The 23,405-nt window shown below is 41.5% G+C and overlaps 2 protein-coding genes across 2 annotated transcripts; one reads left to right on the top strand and one right to left on the bottom strand.

The window, feature by feature from the left end:
- The first annotated feature begins 6,837 nt into the window (after window positions 1-6,837).
- Window positions 6,838-13,833, top strand: LOC141611768 (vacuolar protein-sorting-associated protein 11 homolog). Its single transcript, XM_074430388.1, has 5 exons — window positions 6,838-7,287; window positions 8,699-8,878; window positions 9,437-9,757; window positions 10,114-11,835; window positions 13,016-13,833. Exons 1-5 carry the CDS (start codon window positions 7,066-7,068, stop codon window positions 13,382-13,384), a joined length of 2,814 nt encoding a protein of 937 aa, XP_074286489.1. The 5' UTR covers window positions 6,838-7,065; the 3' UTR covers window positions 13,385-13,833.
- A 2,553-nt stretch (window positions 13,834-16,386) lies between these two features.
- On the bottom strand, window positions 16,387-22,764 carry LOC141611767 (uncharacterized). Its single transcript, XM_074430387.1, has 2 exons — window positions 21,985-22,764; window positions 16,387-16,767 (listed from the first exon to the last, which is right to left on the bottom strand). The coding sequence occupies exons 1-2, from the start codon at window positions 22,698-22,700 to the stop codon at window positions 16,740-16,742; spliced, it is 744 nt and encodes a 247-aa protein (XP_074286488.1). The 5' UTR covers window positions 22,701-22,764; the 3' UTR covers window positions 16,387-16,739.
- Window positions 22,765-23,405: the final 641 nt, after the last annotated feature.

The following is a 23,405-nucleotide window of genomic DNA, read 5'->3' as shown; positions in this document are numbered from 1 at the left end:
CGGCTTGGCCGAGGTCTTTACCTCATTCCCTTTTTCCTTGTGCTAATAGTTGAGCATCTCAATCTGTACTTAACGTTTCACTTTGTCTCTGGCTCAGCCGAGGTCTTTTCTCATCTTTGTCTGAGTTTGAGTTTTTTTTTTTTTTTTTATGTTATTAATCGGGCGTCTCCTCTGTTTCCGCCTTGGCTTGGTCGAGGCAGTCTTAGAGTGCGTTCCTCGACTGTGCAACGCTTCTAAGGCGTTTTGATCGCTTTGCGAGTATCAACTGCGCTGGTCGTGACCGTCGAGGTATTTATTTCCTGAGGGTGATTGCCATTCTTGCCGGTGTGACGGTGTCAGCCGGCGATCGCTCCTTGTTAGTGACTGCCGCTCTTGTCGGTGTGACAGTGTGAGCTGGCGTCTATTTCTTGATGATGACGGCCGTGGCGTCTACCACTTGGAGTGACTGCGACGGCGTCTACCTCTTGGGGCGACTGCCGTGGCGTCTATTTCTTGGAGGAGACTGCCGCTCTTGTCGGTGTGACAGTGTGAGCTGGCGTCTATTTCTTGATGATGACGGCCGTGGCGTCTACCACTTGGAGTGACTGCGACGGCGTCAAAACCTCTTGGGGTGACTGCCGTGGCGTCTACTACTTGGGGTGACTGCGACGGCGCCTGCTTCTTGATGGAGACTGTCGTGGCGTCTACCACTTGGAGTGACTGCGATGGCGTCAAACCTCTTGGGGTGACTGCCGTGGCGTCTACTACTTGGGGTGACTGCGACGGCGCCAACTTCTTGATGGAGACTGCCGTGGCGTCTACCACTTGGAGTGACTGCGACGGCGTCAAACCTCTTGGGGTGACTGCCGTGGCGTCTACTACTTGGGGTGACTGCGACGGCGCCAACTTCTTGATGGAGACTGCCGCTCTTGTCGGTATGACAGTGTGAGCCGACGTCTGCTTACTGATAGAGACTGCCGCTCTTGTCGGTATGACAGTGCGAGCCGGCGTCTGCTGCTTCCTAGTGACTATGGGGAAAATGAACGTTTTGATGGAGGACTTGGACGATTTTTCATTAGATAAAAACATGCGTCGGGGTGCCCACAACTGTTTTGGACACCTCCGCCGCTACACCGAGATTTCCCGAGATTACCAGTGTCCTAAAGGTTTATCAAAGGCACACCTTCCCGGTCAGCCGCTAGCTACATCCATGAGGTCGTCCTCCTGTCGTAAGGATAGACTCTTCCCTTTCTCTGATTTCTTTGCTACTTTGAGGGATTGCATGTTGCATCCTCTGGCAGCTATCTGGACGTTGACCACCTCGTCATTCTCGTCTTTGGAGACGAGCTTATGCGCTTCCCCCCGGTCCGAGACATACATCAGTGTTAGGGCCCGGATGGACATCACTGCGTCAGCCTCGCTCAGGGTGACTCGGCCTATGAGAATGTTGTAGGCGGATGAGCCGTCGATGACCACGAACTCAGCTAGGACGTTCTTAGCCGCATTCTTTTCGCCGAACGTCACCGGGAGTCTGATTGATCCCAGTGGTACCAGGCCGGCCCCGAGAAAGTCGTATAGTGGGTTGGTGCAGGGGCTCAAGTCCTTGACTTTCAGGCCGAGGCTGAGGAAGCACTCCCTGAACATGATGTTTGTGTACGCGCCTGTGTCAATCAGGCACCTCTTGACCAGGTGGTTGGATATGTCCAAATTGACTACAAGTGGGTCGCTGTGAGGAGCGATGATTCCTTCGTAGTCCTTCCTTCCAATGGTTATATCGGGGATGTTGGGAGCAGGGACCGCTGTGTTGGGCACAAAGTTGATGGCCTGATATAGCTCGTTCAGGTGCCGTTTGTGCCCATGAGCGGACCCTCCGTTCTCGTTGCCCCCGATGACAACATGGATCACTCCTATCCGTTCGAAGACGGATTTCTTACCTGAACTGTCGGCGTCAATCTTTTGGCCTTTGGCAACGTACTTGCCGAGGCTCCCCTTCCGGATCAGCTCTTCAATGGCATTCTTCAGATGCCGGCAGTCGTTGGTTAGATGACCGGTGTGGCCGTGGTACTCACAATACTGGCTCGTGTCACCGTCACTTTTTGGCTTGGGGGGTCTCTCCCACTTCTGGCCCTCGTTTTTGCTCAGGGCGAAGACCTCGGCGGCTGATACGACGAGAGGGGTTTTATCACTATACCGCCTCTGGTGGTACGTTCCTGAACTCCACCCGGCGCCCGTCGAGTCCTGTTTTCTGGCAGATTTGTCTGACCGTGACCTATTATTCTCACGGCGTCTTTCGTCGGACCGTGACCCGTTGTTGTCACGGCGTCTTTCATCCGGGTTGTCCTCCCGGTGGCTCTTCTTTTTTGAGTGCTCGGTCTCGCTGGGGCCTACCCAGGTCTTGTGATAGTCCTCTACCTTGATGGCCTGGTCAGCCATCTTCCTGGCGGCGTCCAAGCCCAGGCCTCCGCACTTGATGAGCTCATTTTTTAAGTCTCCCCTTGGGAGGCCTTTCATCAGCGCGAAAGCCGCCAATTCGGGATTAATTTCTCGAATCTGTTGGACCTTTCCGTCGAACCTCTTCATATAGCTACGTAGAGACTCGCCTCCCTCCTGTTTGATAGTTAGGAGGTCCGACGTCTCCACGGCCCTCCTCTTATTGCAAGAGTACTGGGCTAGAAAGGCGTCCCTTAGGTCGGCGTAATAGTATACCGAGCCGTCGGGAAGCCCCTTGTACCAACTTTGAGCCATCCCATGCAGAGTTGTTGGGAAAACTCGGCACCAGACCTCATCGGGCTGCTCCCATACCGACATGTAAGACTCGAAAGCCTCAGCGTGGTCGGCTGGATCACCATCTCCTTTGTACGATAGAGGTGGTAACTTGAGCTTGGTTGGCACCTGGACTTCTAGGACGTAGGCGCTGAGGGGCTGTCTGACCACGTGCCGAACGACACGCGGCGATCGGCTCCTCGCATTCCTAATCCGGCTCCTCTCTTCGTAGCGGGAAGGACTTCTTCTTCGACTTGGACTTCTCCTCCAACTCTGTTGAGTCGGGCTCCTCTGGCTCCTTTGGGGCAAGCCTCGTTCGTGCTGCGGGGACGCTGTCCTCCCATGAGTGCGGGAAGGACTTAGGTCTACCCCGCCTACTTTGGGCTCCCCCGGCGACTTGACTGGGTCAGCTTCTCCTAGTGCTCCGTTCAAATTTCTCGGAGTCACGTTTTGGGCCCTGGTCTCCTGGACGGTTTCCGCCGCTCTTGTCGGCGTGACAGTGTGAGCAGGCGTATTACTGATTAGGTCCAGGAGCATTTTCAGTTTTGCTACGTCAACCACATGTCCCATGATGGTGACCTGGTTGGCTGGCAGCGGCGTGTCGGGTATTATTGGCATCCCAACTCTGGTTGGATTACTCCGCCGGTGGAGGGCTGCACGACTCCAGAATTGTTGAAAGTATCGTCTTGGTAGAATGCGGTTTCGTCGGTCACGACTGCGTCTTGTTGCTTCGACATCTTCTTAGCTTTTTGGGTGGGTTTTTGTTGTGTTTTTTGTTTGGGAATGAATGTGACTAGCTTCTAGTGTCTTTTCCCACAGACGGCGCCAATTGTTCCGGGTGTAATTCCAGAGCAAGTATTGTTACCACCCGTGGCTTGTAGAATAATGTCTTGAGTTGAACCCTTCTTGCCTTTATCGTTCCTCTCGGCCTCTCCTGCAACAATGAACGAACTGAGGGCTTGGCTTTATGCCAAGCGTACTCACTCCGACGCTCAAGTCAGTAAACTTAAAGGATTAAGTTGTGTTACTTGGCTAGGTATGTATTGTAGAGAGATAAGGAAGATATTACCAGATGAATAGTGTACTTTAGGTTCAGTCGTGGATCCTTTCCTCAATGAAGGTTGAGGAGTATTTATAGGCTTTCACCTTTTGTCACGTAGTGGCCAAGTGGCCAAGTGGCTAGCGGGTGGAAAGACTGATCTACCCCTCGGCCGAGGGACCTATGGCAGGCCGGCGGGCCCTGTTGACCCACCGCCGAGGGGTCTTGGATATGAGTACGCGGGTTTGTGTCCCGGCTGGCAGGTTGTCATGCCGAGACCCAGGCTGACAGGCCGATGGGCTGCATCGGCTAGGTGGTCTAAGTCATTGACTTGCTGTGGGTATCTTTGACCTTGCTCAATATGTTGACTTGGTCAGCGGTGCAGAATATGCCCCATCAAAAGTGTATATGAAAGTGATACATCAATTACACCTTTGAGTCGGATTAAGAAGAGGAGATTAGTTCTCCATAGTAGATCTAAACTCAATCAAAAGATGAATAATTCCCAAAATTACAACTTGATTAATTAAAGTAAGCATAAGATCCCTAAAACCTAATGGTGTTCAACTATTTATAGTCCTAAGATGCGGAAGATTAATGGGCTTTAAGCTGGGAGCAAGACCGTAACAAAATTCGCCTAAACCCATAAAATACGCACGGTGCGAATTTCTAGGCAGAAATTTCGCACGGTGCGAGTTTGCCCCTGGACTGCACTTTCAAAAGACAATATCTCTCTCGTTACTTGGCCAAATGAGGCGTGTGACCTGTCGTTGGAAAGCTAAGAACATAAGCTTTCATCTCCACTTGGCCTTGCATCGATACGAGCTCTAGAACTCAAGATATACGCATTTGAAGTTGATCCTTGTGCAAACGAAGTTTCAAATCTTCAATTGCTTCATCCTTTCACTTCTTCATGTCTTAGCTAGTCTTCCTTCTTGCTTGTAGATGTTTTGTACCATGGTAGACTTCAAGACATGCCTTTACTTCCGATCATTGCTCAAAACTCCATTACTAACCCGACATTAAGAATATGGTAAATGTGACGTAAATCATGTGAAACCACATCCCAATGCCGCTTTATTATGCATAAAATAAGCTAAATAGATAGTAGATATACGAGCCTATCAACGACCCTTTTATGTGGTCGGTAGAGCAGGATCTTGTTCTTCTGTTAAGGTGATTGGTGGATGCAGGGTGGAAATCTGTAAGGAATGCTGCTTTTGGGTGGGCTGCTTATGCCCATGGCGGTTCTTTTCTGTTATCTAGAAGTGTTAAAATGAATGCGGAATCTGCGCTGCAAGCTGAAGCTCTAGGTCTCAGGGATGTTTTGGGTTGGGCTCGTGAACAGGGGATTCTCCACTTGGAGGTTTCTTCGGACTGTTTGCAACTGTTGCTCCAGCTGGCGGGGGCTGAGATGGTACATCATCTCACTAAAGGGCTTCTGGATGACATGTGATGCTTATTTCCTTTCTTTCATTGTTTATGCTTTACTTTTATTCCTAGGCGTTCAGTCGTGGATCCTTTCCTCAATGAAGGTTGAGGAGTATTTATAGGCTTTCACCTTTTGTCACGTAGTGGCCAAGTGGCCAAGTGGCTAGCGGGTGGAAAGACTGATCTACCCCTCGGCCGAGGGACCTATGGCAGGCCGGCGGGCCCTGTTGACCCACCGCCGAGGGGTCTTGGATATGAGTACGCGGGTTTGTGTCCCGGCTGGCAGGTTGTCATGCCGAGACCCAGTGACAGCCGATGGGTCAGACGGCTAGGTGGTCTAAGTCATTGACTTGCTGTGGGTATCTTTGACCTTGCTCAATATGTTGACTTGGTCAGCGGTGCAGAATATGCCCCATCAAAAGTGTATATGAAAGTGATACATCAATTACACCTTTGAGTCGGATTAAGAAGAGGAGATTAGTTCTCCATAGTAGATCTAAACTCAATCAAAAGATGAATAATTCCCAAAATTACAACTTGATTAATTAAAGGAAGCATAAGATCCCTAAAACCTAATGGTGTTCAACTATTTATAGTCCTAAGATGCGGAAGATTAATGGGCTTTAAGCTGGGAGCAAGACCGTAACAAAATTCGCCTAAACCCATAAAATACGCACGGTGCGAATTTCTAGGCAGAAATTTCGCACGGTGCGAGTTTGCCCCTGGACTGCACTTTCAAAAGACAATATCTCTCTCGTTACTTGGCCAAATGAGGCGTGTGACCTGTCGTTGGAAAGCTAAGAACATAAGCTTTCATCTCCACTTGGCCTTGCATCGATACGAGCTCTAGAACTCAAGATATACTCATTTGAAGTTGATCCTTGTGCAAACGAAGTTTCAAATCTTCAATTGCTTCATCCTTTCACTTCTTCATGTCTTAGCTAGTCTTCCTTCTTGCTTGTAGATGTTTTGTACCATGGTAGACTTCAAGACATGCCTTTACTTCCGATCATTGCTCAAAACTCCATTACTAACCCGACATTAAGAATATGGTAAATGTGACGTAAATCATGTGAAACCACATCCCAATGCCGCTTTATTATGCATAAAATAAGCTAAATAGATAGTAGATATACGAGCCTATCAACGACCCTTTTATGTGGTCGGTAGAGCAGGATCTTGTTCTTCTGTTAAGGTGATTGGTGGATGCAGGGTGGAAATCTGTAAGGAATGCTGCTTTTGGGTGGGCTGCTTATGCCCATGGCGGTTCTTTTCTGTTATCTAGAAGTGTTAAAATGAATGCGGAATCTGCGCTGCAAGCTGAAGCTCTAGGTCTCGGGGATGTTTTGGGTTGGGCTCGTGAATGTGGGATTCTCCACTTGGAGGTTTCTTCTGATTGTTTGCAAATCGTTGTTGCTCCGTGGGGCGGCGAGATGATGGTACATCATCTCACTAAAGGGCTTCTGGATGACATGTGATGCTTATTTCCTTTCTTTCATTGTTTATGCTTTACTTTTATTCCTAGGCGTTTTAATAAGATTGCTTATGACCTCGCTAAGAGGGCTATGAGTGATTAGTGACGATGTATGACCTTTATTTACCGCTGTCAAAAAAAAAAAAAAAATTAATTTAACTCTTTTTGAGAGAAATATTTGTATTGGTAGTATTGACAAAATAGAGAAATTCCCCCTCCCTCTCACACCCCCCAAAAAAAAAAAAAACAATGAGGCGAAATAGCGATCTTCTTGAAGCCTGAAGTCTGCCCATCGTGACCTCGCGCAGCAGTGAGTTCTAAAAATCAAATCATACTTTATCGTTAATCTGAACCCAGAAAAAGAGAAGGAGGTTTGAGAATGTATCAATGGAGAAAATTCGAGTTCTTTGAGGATAAATACGGTGGAAAAAGTAAAGTACCCGACGAAATTACAGGACAAATATTATGTTGTTCAAGTGGAAGAGGTAAAATAGCAGTTGGATGTGATGATGGTGTTGTTTGTCTCCTTGATCGTGGTTTAAAGTTCAATTATGCCTACCCTGCTCACTCTTCTTCTGTCCTTTTCCTTCAACATCTCAAGGTTTCTATTCATTCTTCTCCGGATAAGATGTTTTTAATGTGTAATTGTTTTATGTGGGTATGATTCAATTTGGATATGAGTACTATGCAATGTAAAAATATTGTGATTTTGTTTTTGTTAATAAGTCAAACTCTAGGGCAATCACAATAATGTAAGAGTTGAAGAAAGATTAGATGTGGGATTTTCATTAAATGATCTGTTCCTATATGCCAAACAACAATGCTTATATGATAGTGTGTGGTTACCCCTTAGTCATCCCCAAGTTTCGTCAACCCGGTCAAGTACCTAGCAACTGATTGCCCTGCCTGCAGCGTTATATATGATGTCTTGTTTGATTTAGCTAGTGGTTTTATATTCCAGAGTGTAGCGTGAATCAATTACTTTCTGGTTGTTGATTAGAAGCTTTATATATTGGAATTTGGAAAGGTTGGAGCTTTGTCGTTGAGAAGATCAGACCTTGGGTTTGATTGTTAAGAAAGGACTATTGGTGTAAACTTTGCAATTTCTGGAGCTACCTCAATTTCTTCTTGTTTTGAACTCTGTTACTCTCGCACTAATTTCCCTATCCCAAGCAAGGCCTATAATAGTCGAGAGGCTCCTGCAATAGGCAGGGTAAGGGGGTTTAGAATGCAGCCTTTCCCTTGTGCTAAAACCAAAGCACAACAGGTCTTTTTGCCTCTTTTGGAAATGGAAAGAATCAGTCCATTAGCAAAGTGAGCGAGAATTCTGTTCAGATCTGAAGAAGAAAAAGGAGTAAAAGAAAAGAGGTGCCCGGAGACTTTCTGCGGTGATAACATCAATTAATTTGATTTTGTCGGAGATTTTTCAAATAACTGCTATTACCTTCTGTTTTTAGGTGTTTCTCTATTACTGTAGGTTTGCAAGAAGTGAGCTCAGTCTCATAGGCAGGTAGACTAACCATAAGTATGAATTGTGATTGAGGGATAACTAAATCATGTGATAGTTTTGCCTTTGCCCGCTTTTGCATATATGTTGTGACCAATGACCTTAAATTGGGGCCAGATAAAATTGCAGCAAGATCTTGATCATGTTTGCCAGATTAGGACACAATTGAAATGAACCATAGCTTTAAAGATGGGAGGTAGTTTTTGGTATAAGTACTAAATAGTAAAATTCGGTGTAGATGAGTTTTGGGGACGAATAAAGGTTTTTAATGACATAATCTGTCTGCCGTGGGTTAACTTACCTGAAATTGCTAGATAGTTCCATATGATTAGAATTTGGAAGTAGACAAGCAAAGGTGAGTAGCTGCATGACTTATTTTATTTGTGCCTATTTAAAAAATTGGAAGTTTGTATATTAAAAAATTGGAAATCTGAATCATAAAAAAATTGTCAATGATGCTGACAAATATGTCGTTAATCTGTGCTTTATTGCCTGGACTAAACAGCAACGCAGTTTCCTTCTTACCGTTGGCCAAGATGAACAAATATCTCCACAAGCATCTGCTATGTGCCTAAAAGTTTTTGACCTGGATAAAACCCAGGTAGAAGGCTCTAGCACAAGCACAGCAGTTCCTGATTGTATTCAGACATTGCGCATATTCACTAATCAATTTCCTGAAGCAAAGGTAGCATCCAGCATCCGTTATCATTTCTTCTGCCAATACAGTTTTGTCATAGCCTATATTGTACTCAAAGTTGATTGTAGATGTCCGTTACGAGTACCGACTCATCATGACTCATCATTTGATAAACGGATGGAGTCCTAAAAAGAGGATATGATACTTGTACGTGTACCCATCATTGAAAGATAGTTTATATAAATTTGGAAGATTTATTTTTCAAGTGAATAGAGATGTGTTTGAAATTTAAGGATTACAATAGTCAAAATTCATATTTTGTGCTTCATTCATGATTTTCTTTCTATGCTTTTGTCAAGTGAGTCTCTCTTTCTCCTTTATTAGGAGCAGCATGGGTTGGAATCTCTTGTGTAAGACTCCTTACCCATATCCTTGAATGTTGTGCCAGACATGGATGTGGCCTCAAAATTGAAAATAGATTACATGAGTCGTAGTTTGTTTAGCATCTTGCTATCTTGCATGATGAAACTTTTTGTTGGGATAGCCCAGTTGGTTTAATGTACTTCAAATCCTATAAAATGGGTTATAATACCTCTTTCCTTGCAGATAACATCCTTTTTAGTCTTAGAAGAAGCTCCACCAATATTAGTCATAGCCATTGGATTGGATAATGGCAGCATCTATTGCATCAAAGGGGACATTGGTCGTGAGAGAATAACCCGCTTCACACTTCGTGTTGAAAATGCTTCAGCAGGTCATGCTGCTGTGACAGGGCTTGGGTTCAGAAACGATGGTCCCGCACTTCAACTATTTGCAGTGACTCCGTCTTCTATTAGTTTGTTCAACCTTCAATACCAACCAGCAAAAAGGGAAACTTTGGATCAGATTGGATGCTTATCCAAAAGCGTTGCAATGAGTGACCGCTTGGTATGCTTATGTGGTTGCTTTGTTACCGTCTTTATTATAGGCAATGACATGATTTTCATCTACCTTGTCTTTTGATTCTATTACATTTTTCCTTATAATAATTCATTTACTTTTTCTTGTTATTATGATTATCATCATCATTATTTTCAACTTTGTTACTACAGTAAAAAGGCTTTATACATTTGATTAATATTGACTTCCTTAGCTTTATTTGTATATTGACTACTAATTGTGTGTCCTTTCTTTTTTTGTTTTTAAAAAAAATGTTTTATTTGTCATTGATTGTTTGTATGATGATTTGACATTAAGGTTCTGTTGTTTTGTTAAATGACATGTGATCGACCATGTTCAACCAGGAGCTAATAATTGGACGACCCGAAGCTGTGTATTTTTACGAGGACGATGGACGTGGTCCTTGTTGGGCATTTGAGGGGGAGAAAAAATTCCTTGGATGGTTCCGTGGATATCTTTTGTGTGTCATTTCAGATCAAAGAAGTGGCAAAAATACATTCAATATTTATGACCTGAAGAACCGTTTGATTGCTCATAGTGTTGCCGTTAATGAAGTCTCATACATGGTGTGTGAGTGGGGCAACATAATTCTCATAATGGCTGATAGATCAGCCCTTTGTGTGGGAGAGAAGGACATGGAAAGCAAGTTAGACGTGCTCTTCAAGAAAAACCTGTACAGTGTCGCCATCAATCTCGTTCAGAGTCAGCAAGCTGATGCTGCTGCTACCGCTCAAGTGCTCAGAAAATATGGTGATCATTTATATAGCAAGCAAGAGTATGATGAGGCTATGGCCCAGTACATCCTTACCATTGGTCACCTTGAGCCTTCATATGTAATTCAGAAATTCTTGGATGCCCAAAGAATCCATAACCTAACCAATTACTTGGAGAAGTTACATGAAAAGGGGATTGCCTCAAAAGACCATACTACCCTCTTATTGAACTGCTATACAAAGTTAAAAGATGTCGAAAAGTTGAATTATTTTATCAAAAATGAGGATGGTGTAGACCATAAGTTTGATGTGGAGACAGTGATACGAGTGTGTCGTGCTGCTGGTTATCATGAACATGCAATGTATGTCGCTAAAAAGGCGGGAAGGCATGAGCTGTACTTGAAGATGCTGCTAGAAGATCTTGGTAGATATGATGAAGCCTTGGAGTATATTTCAAGCCTTGAGCCCAGCCAAGCTGGGGTGACGGTGAAAGAATATGGCAAAATTCTCATAGAGCACAAACCAAGGGAGACTATCGAAATACTCTTAAAGCTTTGCACCGAGGAGGAAAAGGGAAAACCTTCCAGAAAGACTACTATAACTATGCTGCCATCACCTGTCGATTTCATCACCATTTTTATACATCATCCACCTTCTTTATTGGATTTTCTCGAGAAGTACACTGACAAGGTGAAAGATGCACATGAGCAGGTGGAAATTCACAACACTCTTTTGGAGTTGTACATCTCCCATGATTTAAGCTTCCCATCAATGTCACAGTATAACTCTAATGGAGTTTCCGTGGGCCTAAAGCCATCAGGAAACGGGAAAATGCCGTCAAATGATGATGATAAAGGCCGTATTGTAAGGCGGGAGAAAGGGTTGCGTTTACTTAAAAGTGCATGGCCATCTGATCTAGAAAATCCACTTTATGATGTTGATCTTGCTATAATCCTCTGTGAAATGAATGATTTTAGAGAAGGAATTTTGTTTCTTTATGAGAAAATGAAACTCTATAAGGAGGTAATTGCTTCTTACATGGTGGCCCATGACCATGAGGGATTGATTGCTTGCTGCAATAGGCTTGGAGATTCTGGTAAAGGAGGAGATCCCACTCTTTGGGCAGATGTATTAAAATACTTTGGGGAACTTGGAGAAGACTGCTCCAGAGAAGTTAAAGAAGTCCTGACATATGTTGAGAGGGATGATATTTTGCCACCTATTATTGTTATTCAAACATTATCTCAGAATCCATGCCTCACACTTTCCGTAATTAAGGATTACATTGCACGAAAACTTGAACAAGAGTCTAAGCTGATCGAAGCGGATAGACGAGCTGTGGAGAAGTATCAGGTAACTCTCAGTTTTTCGTTTCAACAGGCATTTTGATATATGATGTTGTCTATGATCTCGGGCATCTCTTTTCCCTGGACAAAATGCTTTTCTTCGTCACTGCTTAGGCGGTCATATTAGCATTAAGCACTGGTGAACCTACCTTGGTAGTTTGGTATAAAACAGAGAATTTATCTAAAGATGTTGGTTAATTTGCATATAATGCATCCATGCCAAACACTGAAATGAAATAGAAATAGTCTCTTACCTTGTTAGTTCCTTGACGACAAAATGCTTATATTGCAGTTGTTGATGGCATGCATAACAGCTGAAAGAACAAAACCAGTGCTTTTATTTACATGCCTTAAAACTTAAGCAGTTTCAGTCATGTTAAACTGTGTAAGAAAGCAGGCTACTCCCACTTTTTCTGAAGAATATGCTTAAAAAGAATATGAACTGCCATATATTGGTTTCTTACGGTTTTTCTAATTATTTTTATTTTTTCCGAATTCTACTTGGTACCCCTCATTTTTCAAAAATATTGGTGGTACCCCTAAACTTAATGAAAACATCTTAAAATACCCAAAATGCTCTAATCCGCCTCATTTAAATGTTTAGTTTATGCATTTTTGATTGTTTTTTTTTGGCAATAAGTTGTCATGCCATTAACATAAATATCATTTACTCAATCGCAAACATATTTTCTTTACAAAATTGAACTGTTTAAATACTTGATTTTTAGTAGTTTGAGTTTTTTAAAAACATTTTACTAAGTTTAGGGGTACTACTAATGTTTTCAAAAACCTAGGGGTACCACGTAGAATTCGAAAAAATACAGGAGTACCACGTAGAAAAAAAACCTTTTTTTTTTTCTAAGAATACCTGTGGTAATTGGCTAAGGCTCATTATTCTTTGGTTCTAGATTATGATCCAAATTGTCTTTTTAAATTGGCTACCTTTATTTTCCTGTGAGCTAGTAGTCATTAAATGCGATTTTCAACCCAGTTTTCATTGTGGGTCATGTAGAAATAGTCAATTAGTGTTGCGAATAACTTCTCCTCCTCTCCTACTCCGCTGTTTGTGGGATCCTTTTAAGGCACTAGACTATTAGAGTAATGTTGCTAATTTTGTTTGAGGCAATTGGCTACTACAAAGTTCTTTGGGAAAAAAATGATGGAAGAGTTTTCTTCACAATTTGCAGGAGGACACATCAACGATGAGAAAAGAAATCGAGGATCTGAGGACAAATGCAAGAATCTTTCAGCTCAGCAAGTGTACTGCATGTACTTTTACCCTTGATCTTCCAGCAGTGCACTTCATGTGCATGCACTCATACCATCTACATTGTCTCGGTGACAATGAAAAAGAGTGCCCTGAGTGTGCTCCCGAGTACAGGTCTGTAATTGAAATGAAAAGGAGCTTGGAACAAAATTCTACAGACCAAGACCAATTTTATCAGCAAGTGAAGAATTCTAAAGATGGGTTCTCTGTAATTGCTGATTATTTTGGAAAGGGAATAATCAGCAAGACAATCCCGAATGGAACTCAGACGAATACCTCTTCAAGTTGAGTGTTTCATTTTTATTACTTTTCTGCACCCGTACACTCTTGATCATCCACAAATGATCTTTGATCAACACGTTGAGGACAATGTTATCATTCAAGCACATAGGACGGAGAAGCGTTGATGTGATGATCCTGCACGTAAGTTATTTGCGATTTAATGTGAGGTAAAGTTTAAAAAAATGATGTTTGAAATTATTGAAGTTTCATTAACTAAATACGCTAGTTTGACTTTCATTGGCTACCTTTTTTTCTCTGTTGACCTTCCATGTTAGTTGATGTCAAGTTTTGGAATAAGACATCGTTATTAGTTTGTAATTAGTGATACATTATGTATGTATTGTATGATGAAGTTATTCTTCCTCGTGAGAGGGTACATTGTGTTTGAAAGCTGTATCAAACTAAATCGTGAATGTGATTTCTGCAATAAGCCTAGGTCATTAATTCGTTTTCAGTACCACAACACACTCTTTGTTCTAGTACTATGTAAGAACTAGGCTGACTTTATATTTTCAATCTATCTCATCTTTTCGGATTTGTCTAAGGTTGCTTGTTTTTGAGGGACAAGGGGGAATGTATGAGTTGAGATTATCTATCCCACATTTGTGTCCCATCATGTGTCGCGAGGAGAATTAATGAGACATGAGATGAGACACAGGATTTGCATTGGGAATATGGACGACATATCCCTTATGTCAGCCGGTTATTTGCATGTAGTAATGGTTCTTATGCACGTCGTCACTTTTGTAAGTTACAAGGATGAATGCAAAAACAAGGTGCTATTAAAGTGAGTCTTACCAGTTACCAGTAACTGGTAAGACAACATTTGTGTACCCTTCTTTCACTTATGTTAGCCGTTTGAGGAGCCTCTTTTGTTGGGTTTTTTCTGTTTTATTTTTGTCATCACTTCTATACCGTTCCGTGTGATGTTTCTTGAATGCTTTGTGATTAATTGTTTTACGTAGTTGCTCTTTCATTTACAGATTTTGCTCAATCATGTACATATTTTCACAAGTTTTCCATTAAATACCCTTCTCCTCAAAATGAAAACAAAATTTTCTCTCTCTCTCTTAAGACACAACAAAATTACTCCCAATTCTTCAATTATAGCTTTTAATGGGTTATGCTCATTCATGTACATGATTTACTCAATCATGTACGACATTACCGATTTTACCCTTTCCATTAAACTCATTCATGTGCTTGCCTTCCCTTTCAATTTCCCCCAATTTTCTTCAAACTCTCCTCGTCCACCATCCTACCACCCCGCCTGCCACTCTCGCCACCACCGCCTGCTATCTCCCTCATCCACCGACTATCGCAACGAGATACTTGTATGGATTATATTCATTTGTTTTTCTTTCATAAGAAAAAGATTATTCAATTGTTTTGGTCTCCTCTTTAGGAAGAAAAAATTTTCATTCAAGATTTTACTAGCTCAATATTTAACATTTTTGTTCACCCATGTATTCGTTATTCTCTAATCACTTGCACCCTCCTAATCCGTATTCTTAATCAACGTTCAGGCAAGCTACTACCCTTTTCCCTTCCCACCAGCCCCTCCCCAGATTAATTTTAATTAACCCTAATTTTATTAACCTAATTAGATCTAATTGCATAAAATTATAATGAATTTGATAATAGAAAATGCCTATGATTAAGATGTATAATTGATGAAAATAGAATATTTACTTGTTTAATATAAGAATTAAGTTGCATAACTTCTAATCTTAGTAAAAAAATTGATCGGTTTTTGAGAAGAGGAAAAAGAGAAGTTTATTTATTTTTGTTTTGAAGGAAAAGGGTATCTTATGGAAATATTATGGTAAAAAATACATGATTGAGTAAAATGCATACATGAATGAGCAACTACGTTTAATTTTCATATCAAACAAGTATCAATTATTTGTGTTAATCGTTTTTATCAAATTAATTAGGATTTGCAACTAAAATATATATTATCTTTGATTAATTAAGCACTGCGAGGAATTAAAAGATTGAACAAATTTATTTACACAATTTAGTTTACTCCCTAATAACTTTCATCAGAAGTTCCATTTAATACAAGCAATGCAAAGACAAATTGAAAGCAACTAAAAGACGACCAAATCTAGAGATGTAGTCATGATTAAGAGGTGCATCAACAATGCGAGTGTGCTTAAATTTAGAACGAACTCCAACAAAATCCTTGTACAATCGTCGGCGTCACACTAGTTAAGGATTTCTCTCGTTCGAGTATCGCCAAAAAATGGTTGATTTTATGACGCAGTGGGATGGGGGTGGCAGAGGTGGGTCGATCTGGTGAGAAAAGGGCGACAGATGAAGGTTTCTATGGGAAGGGAGATGGGTGAAAAATTAGGAATAGAAGGGAAAGAAAGAGGGAGAAAACCACGAACACTACTGAAAAAATTAAAGGGTAAAATTGTCAAATATGTACATGATTAAGCAAAAGTTGTACATGAAAGAGCAACACCCTTGTTTTATTCACATGGAACGAGCTTCTCAGCTAACGATTCATATTTAAGACTTGTGCAACGGTTCTGCATCGAAATTGTATTGATGCTCCTTCAGGTTGCGCCTAACTTTATGTTAAATGGAGCAGCGTTCTTGTATACCTAATTCGTTGCCATTTTGGAGCGACACGCCCTCTAAAATTGAAAGGATAACTAACGACGACTATCTCTAGCATAAGAATACTGTTGACATGGACATGAATATCATAGCAATTGGAGACCTTTAACAAGTACTCCCGCTATTCCAATTTTATTGTCTTTCCCACAAAATTTATCCAAAATCATTCTCTTTTCTAGATTTAGTAAGGAATAAGCTTGATCATCCAATATTGCTCCTAAATAACTAACTACCACTATCTCTAGCAAAAGAATCTCTCGTTCAATCCTCTAACAAAAGGACAATAAAAATGGGATGAAATGGGTACGTTTTTTTCATGGCACCAATCAGCACAACCCACCATGTTCACCACTAGGATGTGGTGGCTGACACATCACGGCATGAAAGACTCCATAGTAAACCATACAAACCAGGTACACTGTATATCATTAGTTACACTTGATATAAATCTCAGACAATTAGATTCAGACCAAGCAGTATTTCTATTACCAATCCAAAACTAACTCGTTTTCCTGCAAACTTGGAACAGTTGTGCATTTGCTTACAAAAATGACATTTATCTGTTGCAGAAAAAAAAAAGAAACTACTAGACCTTCTTCCATCCGAAATGATCCTTCAAACAAAAATGTATTTAGTGCCACGTAAAATACCGCTGGATCCTAGTGCAGCAACAAAAGACCTTGAAGAGATATATGCTTGGAACTATAACCAACAAAAGCATCATCAATGACTCACGCTTCACTTGCACCTTCGAGAACCCTGCTTCAACGCAAATTCATATAAATGTCAGCACTATGTTGCCTCATCTTTATTTCTGACCAAAATGAATTCCAGCACTAAAGTTGAATGGTACGAGTAACAAGGGTTCTTATCTCTTAAACAAAAGAGATAAAAAGAGGTCAGAGGTTCAATTTTAACCATCCAAATGTTGGGACTTGGAGGGTTCAACCATTGATTTGCCTTCAGGTCCAGGGGTACTTAAATTAGGGTAGCTCTCGCGTTACTCAAGATTGAATGAATATGTCAAGATATAGTAATGTCAAGATAGTAATGCTTCTAATATATGGAGAATATTAAGGTTTTGTAAACGCGTTCTGTCGTCTGTGGATGAACACATTACATCAAGACACAATTTGGTAACACAAATATCTATCACAAGGGAAGTGCTCAAAGCAGCCTCTCCGTGATTCTTCTTGGACTTCAGAACAAAGATCTCTTACAATGAATGCAAGATCCTTGTAAAGTTATAACTCATATATAATAGTTTGAACATTTGGAATCACAATAAATAATGCTGTCATGCGTTCAACACTTCTTAGGAAGGGATATAATGCATTGGTTGGTCTTCCTGGTTATGCTGATCATAAACAGAATAATTTAGCGAAGAGAAGGGTAATAAGGAAGCATGGGTTGTTTCTTGTGGACATACACAGCACAATGACTACAAAGTTCGTATAATCGTATAATACAAAAAATACTACCAAATATGTGTCCAATATTGCTTGTACTATCAATCACCTAGAACCAAAATAGATCTCTCTTTCCTAGAACAGATGCTGATTGCTCTTAAATTTCCTATCCAATTCAGGGGATGGATAATGCAATGTGTTACAACTGCATCTTACTCTCTCAATTTAAATGGCAATTTGTTTGGTTTTTTTAAGGGTAAGAGAGGGGCTGAGACAGGGGGATCCCCTATCTACCCTCCTTTTCACAATTTGCATGGAGTACTTGTCAAGGTTACTAGCTCATACTACAGAGAAGAATGATTTGAGATACCATCCTCTATGCAACCCTATGAGAATGACACATTTGTTTGCAGATGACTTGTTATTCTGTAAAGGTGATGTTCAATCTATAATGATTATGCTCAGGACCTTTGCTACCTTTTACGAGTCCTCTGGACTCAAAATGAGTAAGGGGAAGTCCAATGCCTATTTTAATGGGGTTGGAGAAGAACTGAAGAAAGATATTATTCATGTTTCAGGCATGGTGGAAGGCAAATTGCCTTTCAGGTATCTTGGTGTCCCTATAAAGACAACCAGATTGGATGCTCATGATTACCAGCCTCTAATTGAGAAGATAGTGCAAAGAATAAGAGGTCTGGGGGCTAGAAAATTATCTTATGCTGGCAGGCTTGTGCTAGTTAAATCAGTTCTCAAGACACTCCTCCATAAGTACTGGGCCTCTATGTTTATTCTGCCTATAGGAGTTATCACAAAAATTGAAAACATATGTAGAAACTTCCTTTGGGATGGGGGAGTGGATTACATGAGATCCCCTGGGAGAGAGCATGCAAACCAAAGAAAGAAGGAGGTTTGGGGTTGAAGGATGATATATTGTGGAATAAAGCTGCAGTGGGCATATACGAATCAAAAGGGATAATTTGAAATGGTCAACACTCATATCGAACAGAATGACTATCCCTAAACATGGTTTCCTGGTTTGGATCTATTTCCACAATAACATGAACACAAAGGAAAAATTGCATAAATTGGGTATAAGCTCAGACGATACTGTCACATATGCAGGGATGGTAGTACACAACATACGGCACATTTGTTCTTTGAATGTGAGTATAGCAGGAAAGTTCTCACCTTGATTGGGGACTGGATGGGCATATCTATACCATACCGAGATACCACTCAGTGGAGATTGAAAAGGAAGGACTCTAAGCTCAAGAAGGGATTGGTAAATGCTTGTATAAATGCATGTATCTATCACTTATGGAGGCAACGGAATCAGTGTAGAGTGGAAATGACCCTTATCAACCCAGCAAAGCTTGCGAGCATGATTATTGATGAGCTCAGATGCAGATTTCGTGCTAACATCAGGTTCCCCGTTGAAGCTAGGGATAAAAGCATGGTATCTAGAATGATTGATGGCACCAATTGATTGAAGATCAATGGCAGTATGAAATGGGGGATAGTTCTAGGATTTGTCGATGTTATTGCTATCTCTGATTTTGTTGTAAGAGTAGAGATAGTCAGATAGGATATGGGTGGCCTCTCTAAAGTCAGATGGCAACTTGAAATTAGCAAATTTATCGAACACTTGAACTAACAAAATCACAGGCAACATCGACCAAAATCCAAAATTAAATTTCTTAACATCAATATGATCTGCATCAACAGAAGAAGAATTGCAACACCGATACACAACATACCTCATTGCCTCATGGGCTACTACAAATAATGGGTAAGGCGTGTCAGATGTACACAACCTTGCCCAGGTGTTGGTTAGAAAGAGACTATTGGATGACCCATAATATGCCGAAAATTGCATTGAGTGACTGCTACTTCAGACAAAAAAAGAAGTGCAGCCAATTTAATAAGTCGTTTTGCTTTGTTCCATGACAATCCAAAACCTAATGATAGTGAGAGAGTCTTCGGTTCCATTAAAAACGGAAACAAGAATTGCAATACGAGTACCAAGACGAAACCTTGCATTCAACCTTGATGGAATCACCATAAAATCACAATTTAGAAAACAAATCTTTTAACACTCCTTGCCCTTCTCTTTCCTTCCACCACCTTATCAATCATCAAGCCACACAAACTACCCCCAACATACCGATTTTTATAACATGCCCGTGTCCCAGATAACGAAAAAGGGAGCAACCAAGTAATTTGGCACAAGACAAACCCTATTAGTTCACGATCACTCTAAGGTTAACACACAAATGTACACAACAACATTACCCAAGTGCCTCAATGGCTCTTGCAAATTGCCGGATAAGGGGGAAGGGGCTGATGTACACAACTTTACCCTTGTTTTAGCTACACAAAGAAGTTGTTGCCAAATGACCCAAGATGAAAATTGCAGAACGGTCAATCTCTACATACACATTCCATCGACCACGGTCTACAACCACAAGAAGAATAATTGATCACACGCGTAAAGTGAGAGAAAAGGTAAGCCTGTAAGGGTAGTTTGGTTTATCATCTATTAGTTTGTACACCTCTTACATATGGGGTTGGCATAACAATCCTGCTACTGTGAGCTAGACATTTGGTCACACTTCCACAATCATCCTCAGCGGCCACTTCTCTACCTTACCTTTTACAACAATCATCAGCTGCCTCGGCCATTCTTGTCACCAACCACGTTCATAAAGTGGGCTAGGAGCGACATCGTACAGTAAATCAGTGTAGGCCAGTGGATGGAAGTTCCCAACCAATGTGAGTTGAGTTCTAACTTGGGATGTGAATTGTTTCAACAGTTGACTGCAATAACATAACTATTATCATGGATAGTCTACTAATTAGTCCCCATCAGATAATGTTGAGACTTGTGAGTTAATGCTAAATACATGGATGTTTGATATCATTAAACCTCACCCCAACAAGAACATTATTTGCTTCTGAAACAATATGGGCATGGCTTACTAGGAGTCTAGGAGGTCGAACAAATAAAAGGTACGGAGAGAGGACGCAAGACAAGAAGATTAAAGACATCAACAAGAGGAAAAGGTGAAAATAATGGTAATTTAAACTTTAAAGCATGTGGGTTGTAGGCAAAGGGAAAGGAAAGCAAGATGAAAGAAAAGAAATGGAAGGCGGAAAAAGAGAAGCAAAGAAAAAAGAAATAAATAAGATTAAGAAGAGGCGAAATAATATAAAAAGGTGTGAGAAAGATATCCAAAACAATGCGGGGTTAGTAAACCCAAAGACCATATCCAAGTCACCTCCATTCAATGGCAAAACTCAACCGAAGAAGGCCTAAATGTCTAACTCTACCGAACTTCTTTTGTCTATACTATGGTATTTTCACAAAATGCTACATCATGTGCTAGTTCCTACTTTCCTAGTTGGTGCGCTTTATTTACTCAGTCCCCGGGGACCATAATCGGTTGTTGCTTTTCTGGTGTCAAAATTGCTTTTCCAATTTTTTGCACGTTTGCTACAATGGTTTCACAAAACAGGCCATGGTTCAACTCTAACTTCAAACAAGCATTGAAACTATAGAAATCAGGCACCATACATGTCAGAGCAAAGAGAAATGATTTGCAAGAGCAATCCAATGGTCCTAATTGAACAATTGCGGGGGAGTAATATTGTAAGGACTGATGCGGGTCTAATGCATGTCTGAAGTGCAAAAATTGCTGCTGAAATCAAGTTTGATATATTGGAGTTAACATTAAGGGTGTGTTTGGATTGAGAGATTTGGAGGGAAAAGAAAGGGAGGGAGAGTAGGGGATTTAAAATCCCTTGTTTGGATAGCAAATAAGGGTGGAGGGAAATGGAGGGAGGAATTTGGAGGGATCCATTTTCCCTCCTCCAAGGCAAATCAAAATCTCTCCACAATAGGCAAGATTTGGAGGGAAATTGTATCCAAACATCCACTCCCCTTTCATTCCCTCCCTTTCCCTTCCCTCCATCCCCCTCCCCTCACTTTCCCTCCACTTTTACTATCCAAACACGCCATAAGAGCTCACTGGGATGATGCACTAAGGGGATAATAGAGCAAAAAAACAAAGATGTGGAAGAGACAGTCGTGGTGGTGAAAAGAGGGGAGAAGGTCTCCATAGAGGATGCTTGAACTGGGTTATGGGCGATGCAGGTCCAAACAAGTTGGAAAAAAAAAAGATAAGCGATGGAAATAAATTCCAATGGAATCAAAGACTCGTTATTAAGCAAGGCACCAACGACATAAAACACGCCATATTAAGCAAGTCACCTCATCATATAATTGCCTCCTGACATTTGTTCGTCACTGCGGCACTACTTACCACACAGTTTCTTAGGACTAGTTAAATAAGAAACCACCTCTGAAATTCTGAAGGCGTATTATATACATCTCAATTTACACAACATCCCCAATAATTAACGAAACCAAATCCATTGCTCCAAGGCAAGGTGACACATGATATTCCGGGTGTAGCTTTATAACAGCAAGCTTCAAAGATAATCATCTTACAAACATACAAATAAACAGACAAACAAACACAATATAAAACAAAGGCAGCATAATTACCTGGATAAGGCAGCATTTCGACCGCAGTGAAGAACCCTAGTTTCACCCGGGCCCTGAGCAGCATTGTCAATCAACTCCCTCAACCCCAAATTACAAGTATTATTATCCACCTTCTTCTCATCTTTCCCTTTCTCCTCCTCTCGCTTCTTACTGTCAACCTTGCGACCTGCAACCAACCTCTCGAAATAATTGCCATAAATATACTCAGGAGTGTAACCATGATCATCATCAAACAACATGATATGACCATGCCACTCCCAGACCCGGTAACCCGACCCGCCTTCCTCCTCATGAAACCCGACGCAAACATGGTGGTCTCCGATGGATACAGCCTGACCAGAATTGGGTTTAAGGGTTTGGATGTTGCCGTTTAGTATGACCTTGACTATCTGCTTCTCAAGCCTCGATTCCTCCTTGGACAGCCGCGAAGATGTCCTCTTTACTGTACCGTCGTCGTCGTCGTTGTCGTCATCGCCGTAATGGTTGAAGTCATCGTAGTCGTCATCGGAGAAGGAGTCTTCGAAGGAGGAGTCAGAGAGATGGGCGGCGAGGAATTCTTCGAAGGAGGAGGAGAGGAGAGGGTGGTCGTTGGCTGTGGTGGTGGTGGTTGATGGTGGTGGTTGTGGTGGGCGGATTTTGAGGCGGTTGAGGAGGGAATCGAGGAGGAGGTTGTCGAAGTTAGGGGTAGTGGTGGTGCTGCTATTAAAAGTGCTCATTTTTGTGGGTGGGGATATCTGGGGTTTTGGATTTCGTCAAAATGGGAGGAAAGGGTTTATGCTCAACGCTAACTCTTATGTATCCTTGGTAAACGAGTCGGTCCGGTCAGGTTTGGATCCCGCTTGTTTAGGTCGGGTTAGTTCAAATGTGTCATATTTCAGGTTCATTTGGGTTGGGCTGGAGATTTGTTTTGGGCAAATTGTTTCATTTTTGTTTTTAGCGATTAGAGCATTCGCAGAGGTGAGGTAACACGTATTTTATTTTCTATTTTCTTATTCGTCCGTCTTATTTTCCACATATTTTTTCATATACTATCTCCAATTTATAACTACATATATGCAATAATGGAGTTCCTCAACAACATAAATTTATGTACAAGAATATGGGAACCTCCCCAAAAGATAGAGTTGTTCAAGGGTCGTCCAGTCCATTGAAGCGGGTACGGACAAGGCACTTTAAGAAAATTACAAAGGCCCATCCCACTAACCTGTCACAAACCCGCTAACTTTCTTGTCCGTGGGTCAAAAAATTAATGTGAACCCGGCCCATATCATGCCAAAGCTCGCAATTGATCACCTCTACCAAAAGATAAACCAATCACCTTCACCCTTACTTTTCATTTGGGAACCTCCCCAAAAAATAGAGTAGCCCCATAATATTGGGGAGGTATGTCAATGTGCATTGATGGCGTTTCCCATTTGATA

This window comes from Silene latifolia, chromosome 11 (genome assembly GCF_048544455.1).
Source record: "Silene latifolia isolate original U9 population chromosome 11, ASM4854445v1, whole genome shotgun sequence".
Lineage (NCBI taxonomy): Eukaryota > Viridiplantae > Streptophyta > Magnoliopsida > Caryophyllales > Caryophyllaceae > Silene > Silene latifolia.
This window is presented reverse-complemented; position numbering and strand designations above follow the sequence as displayed.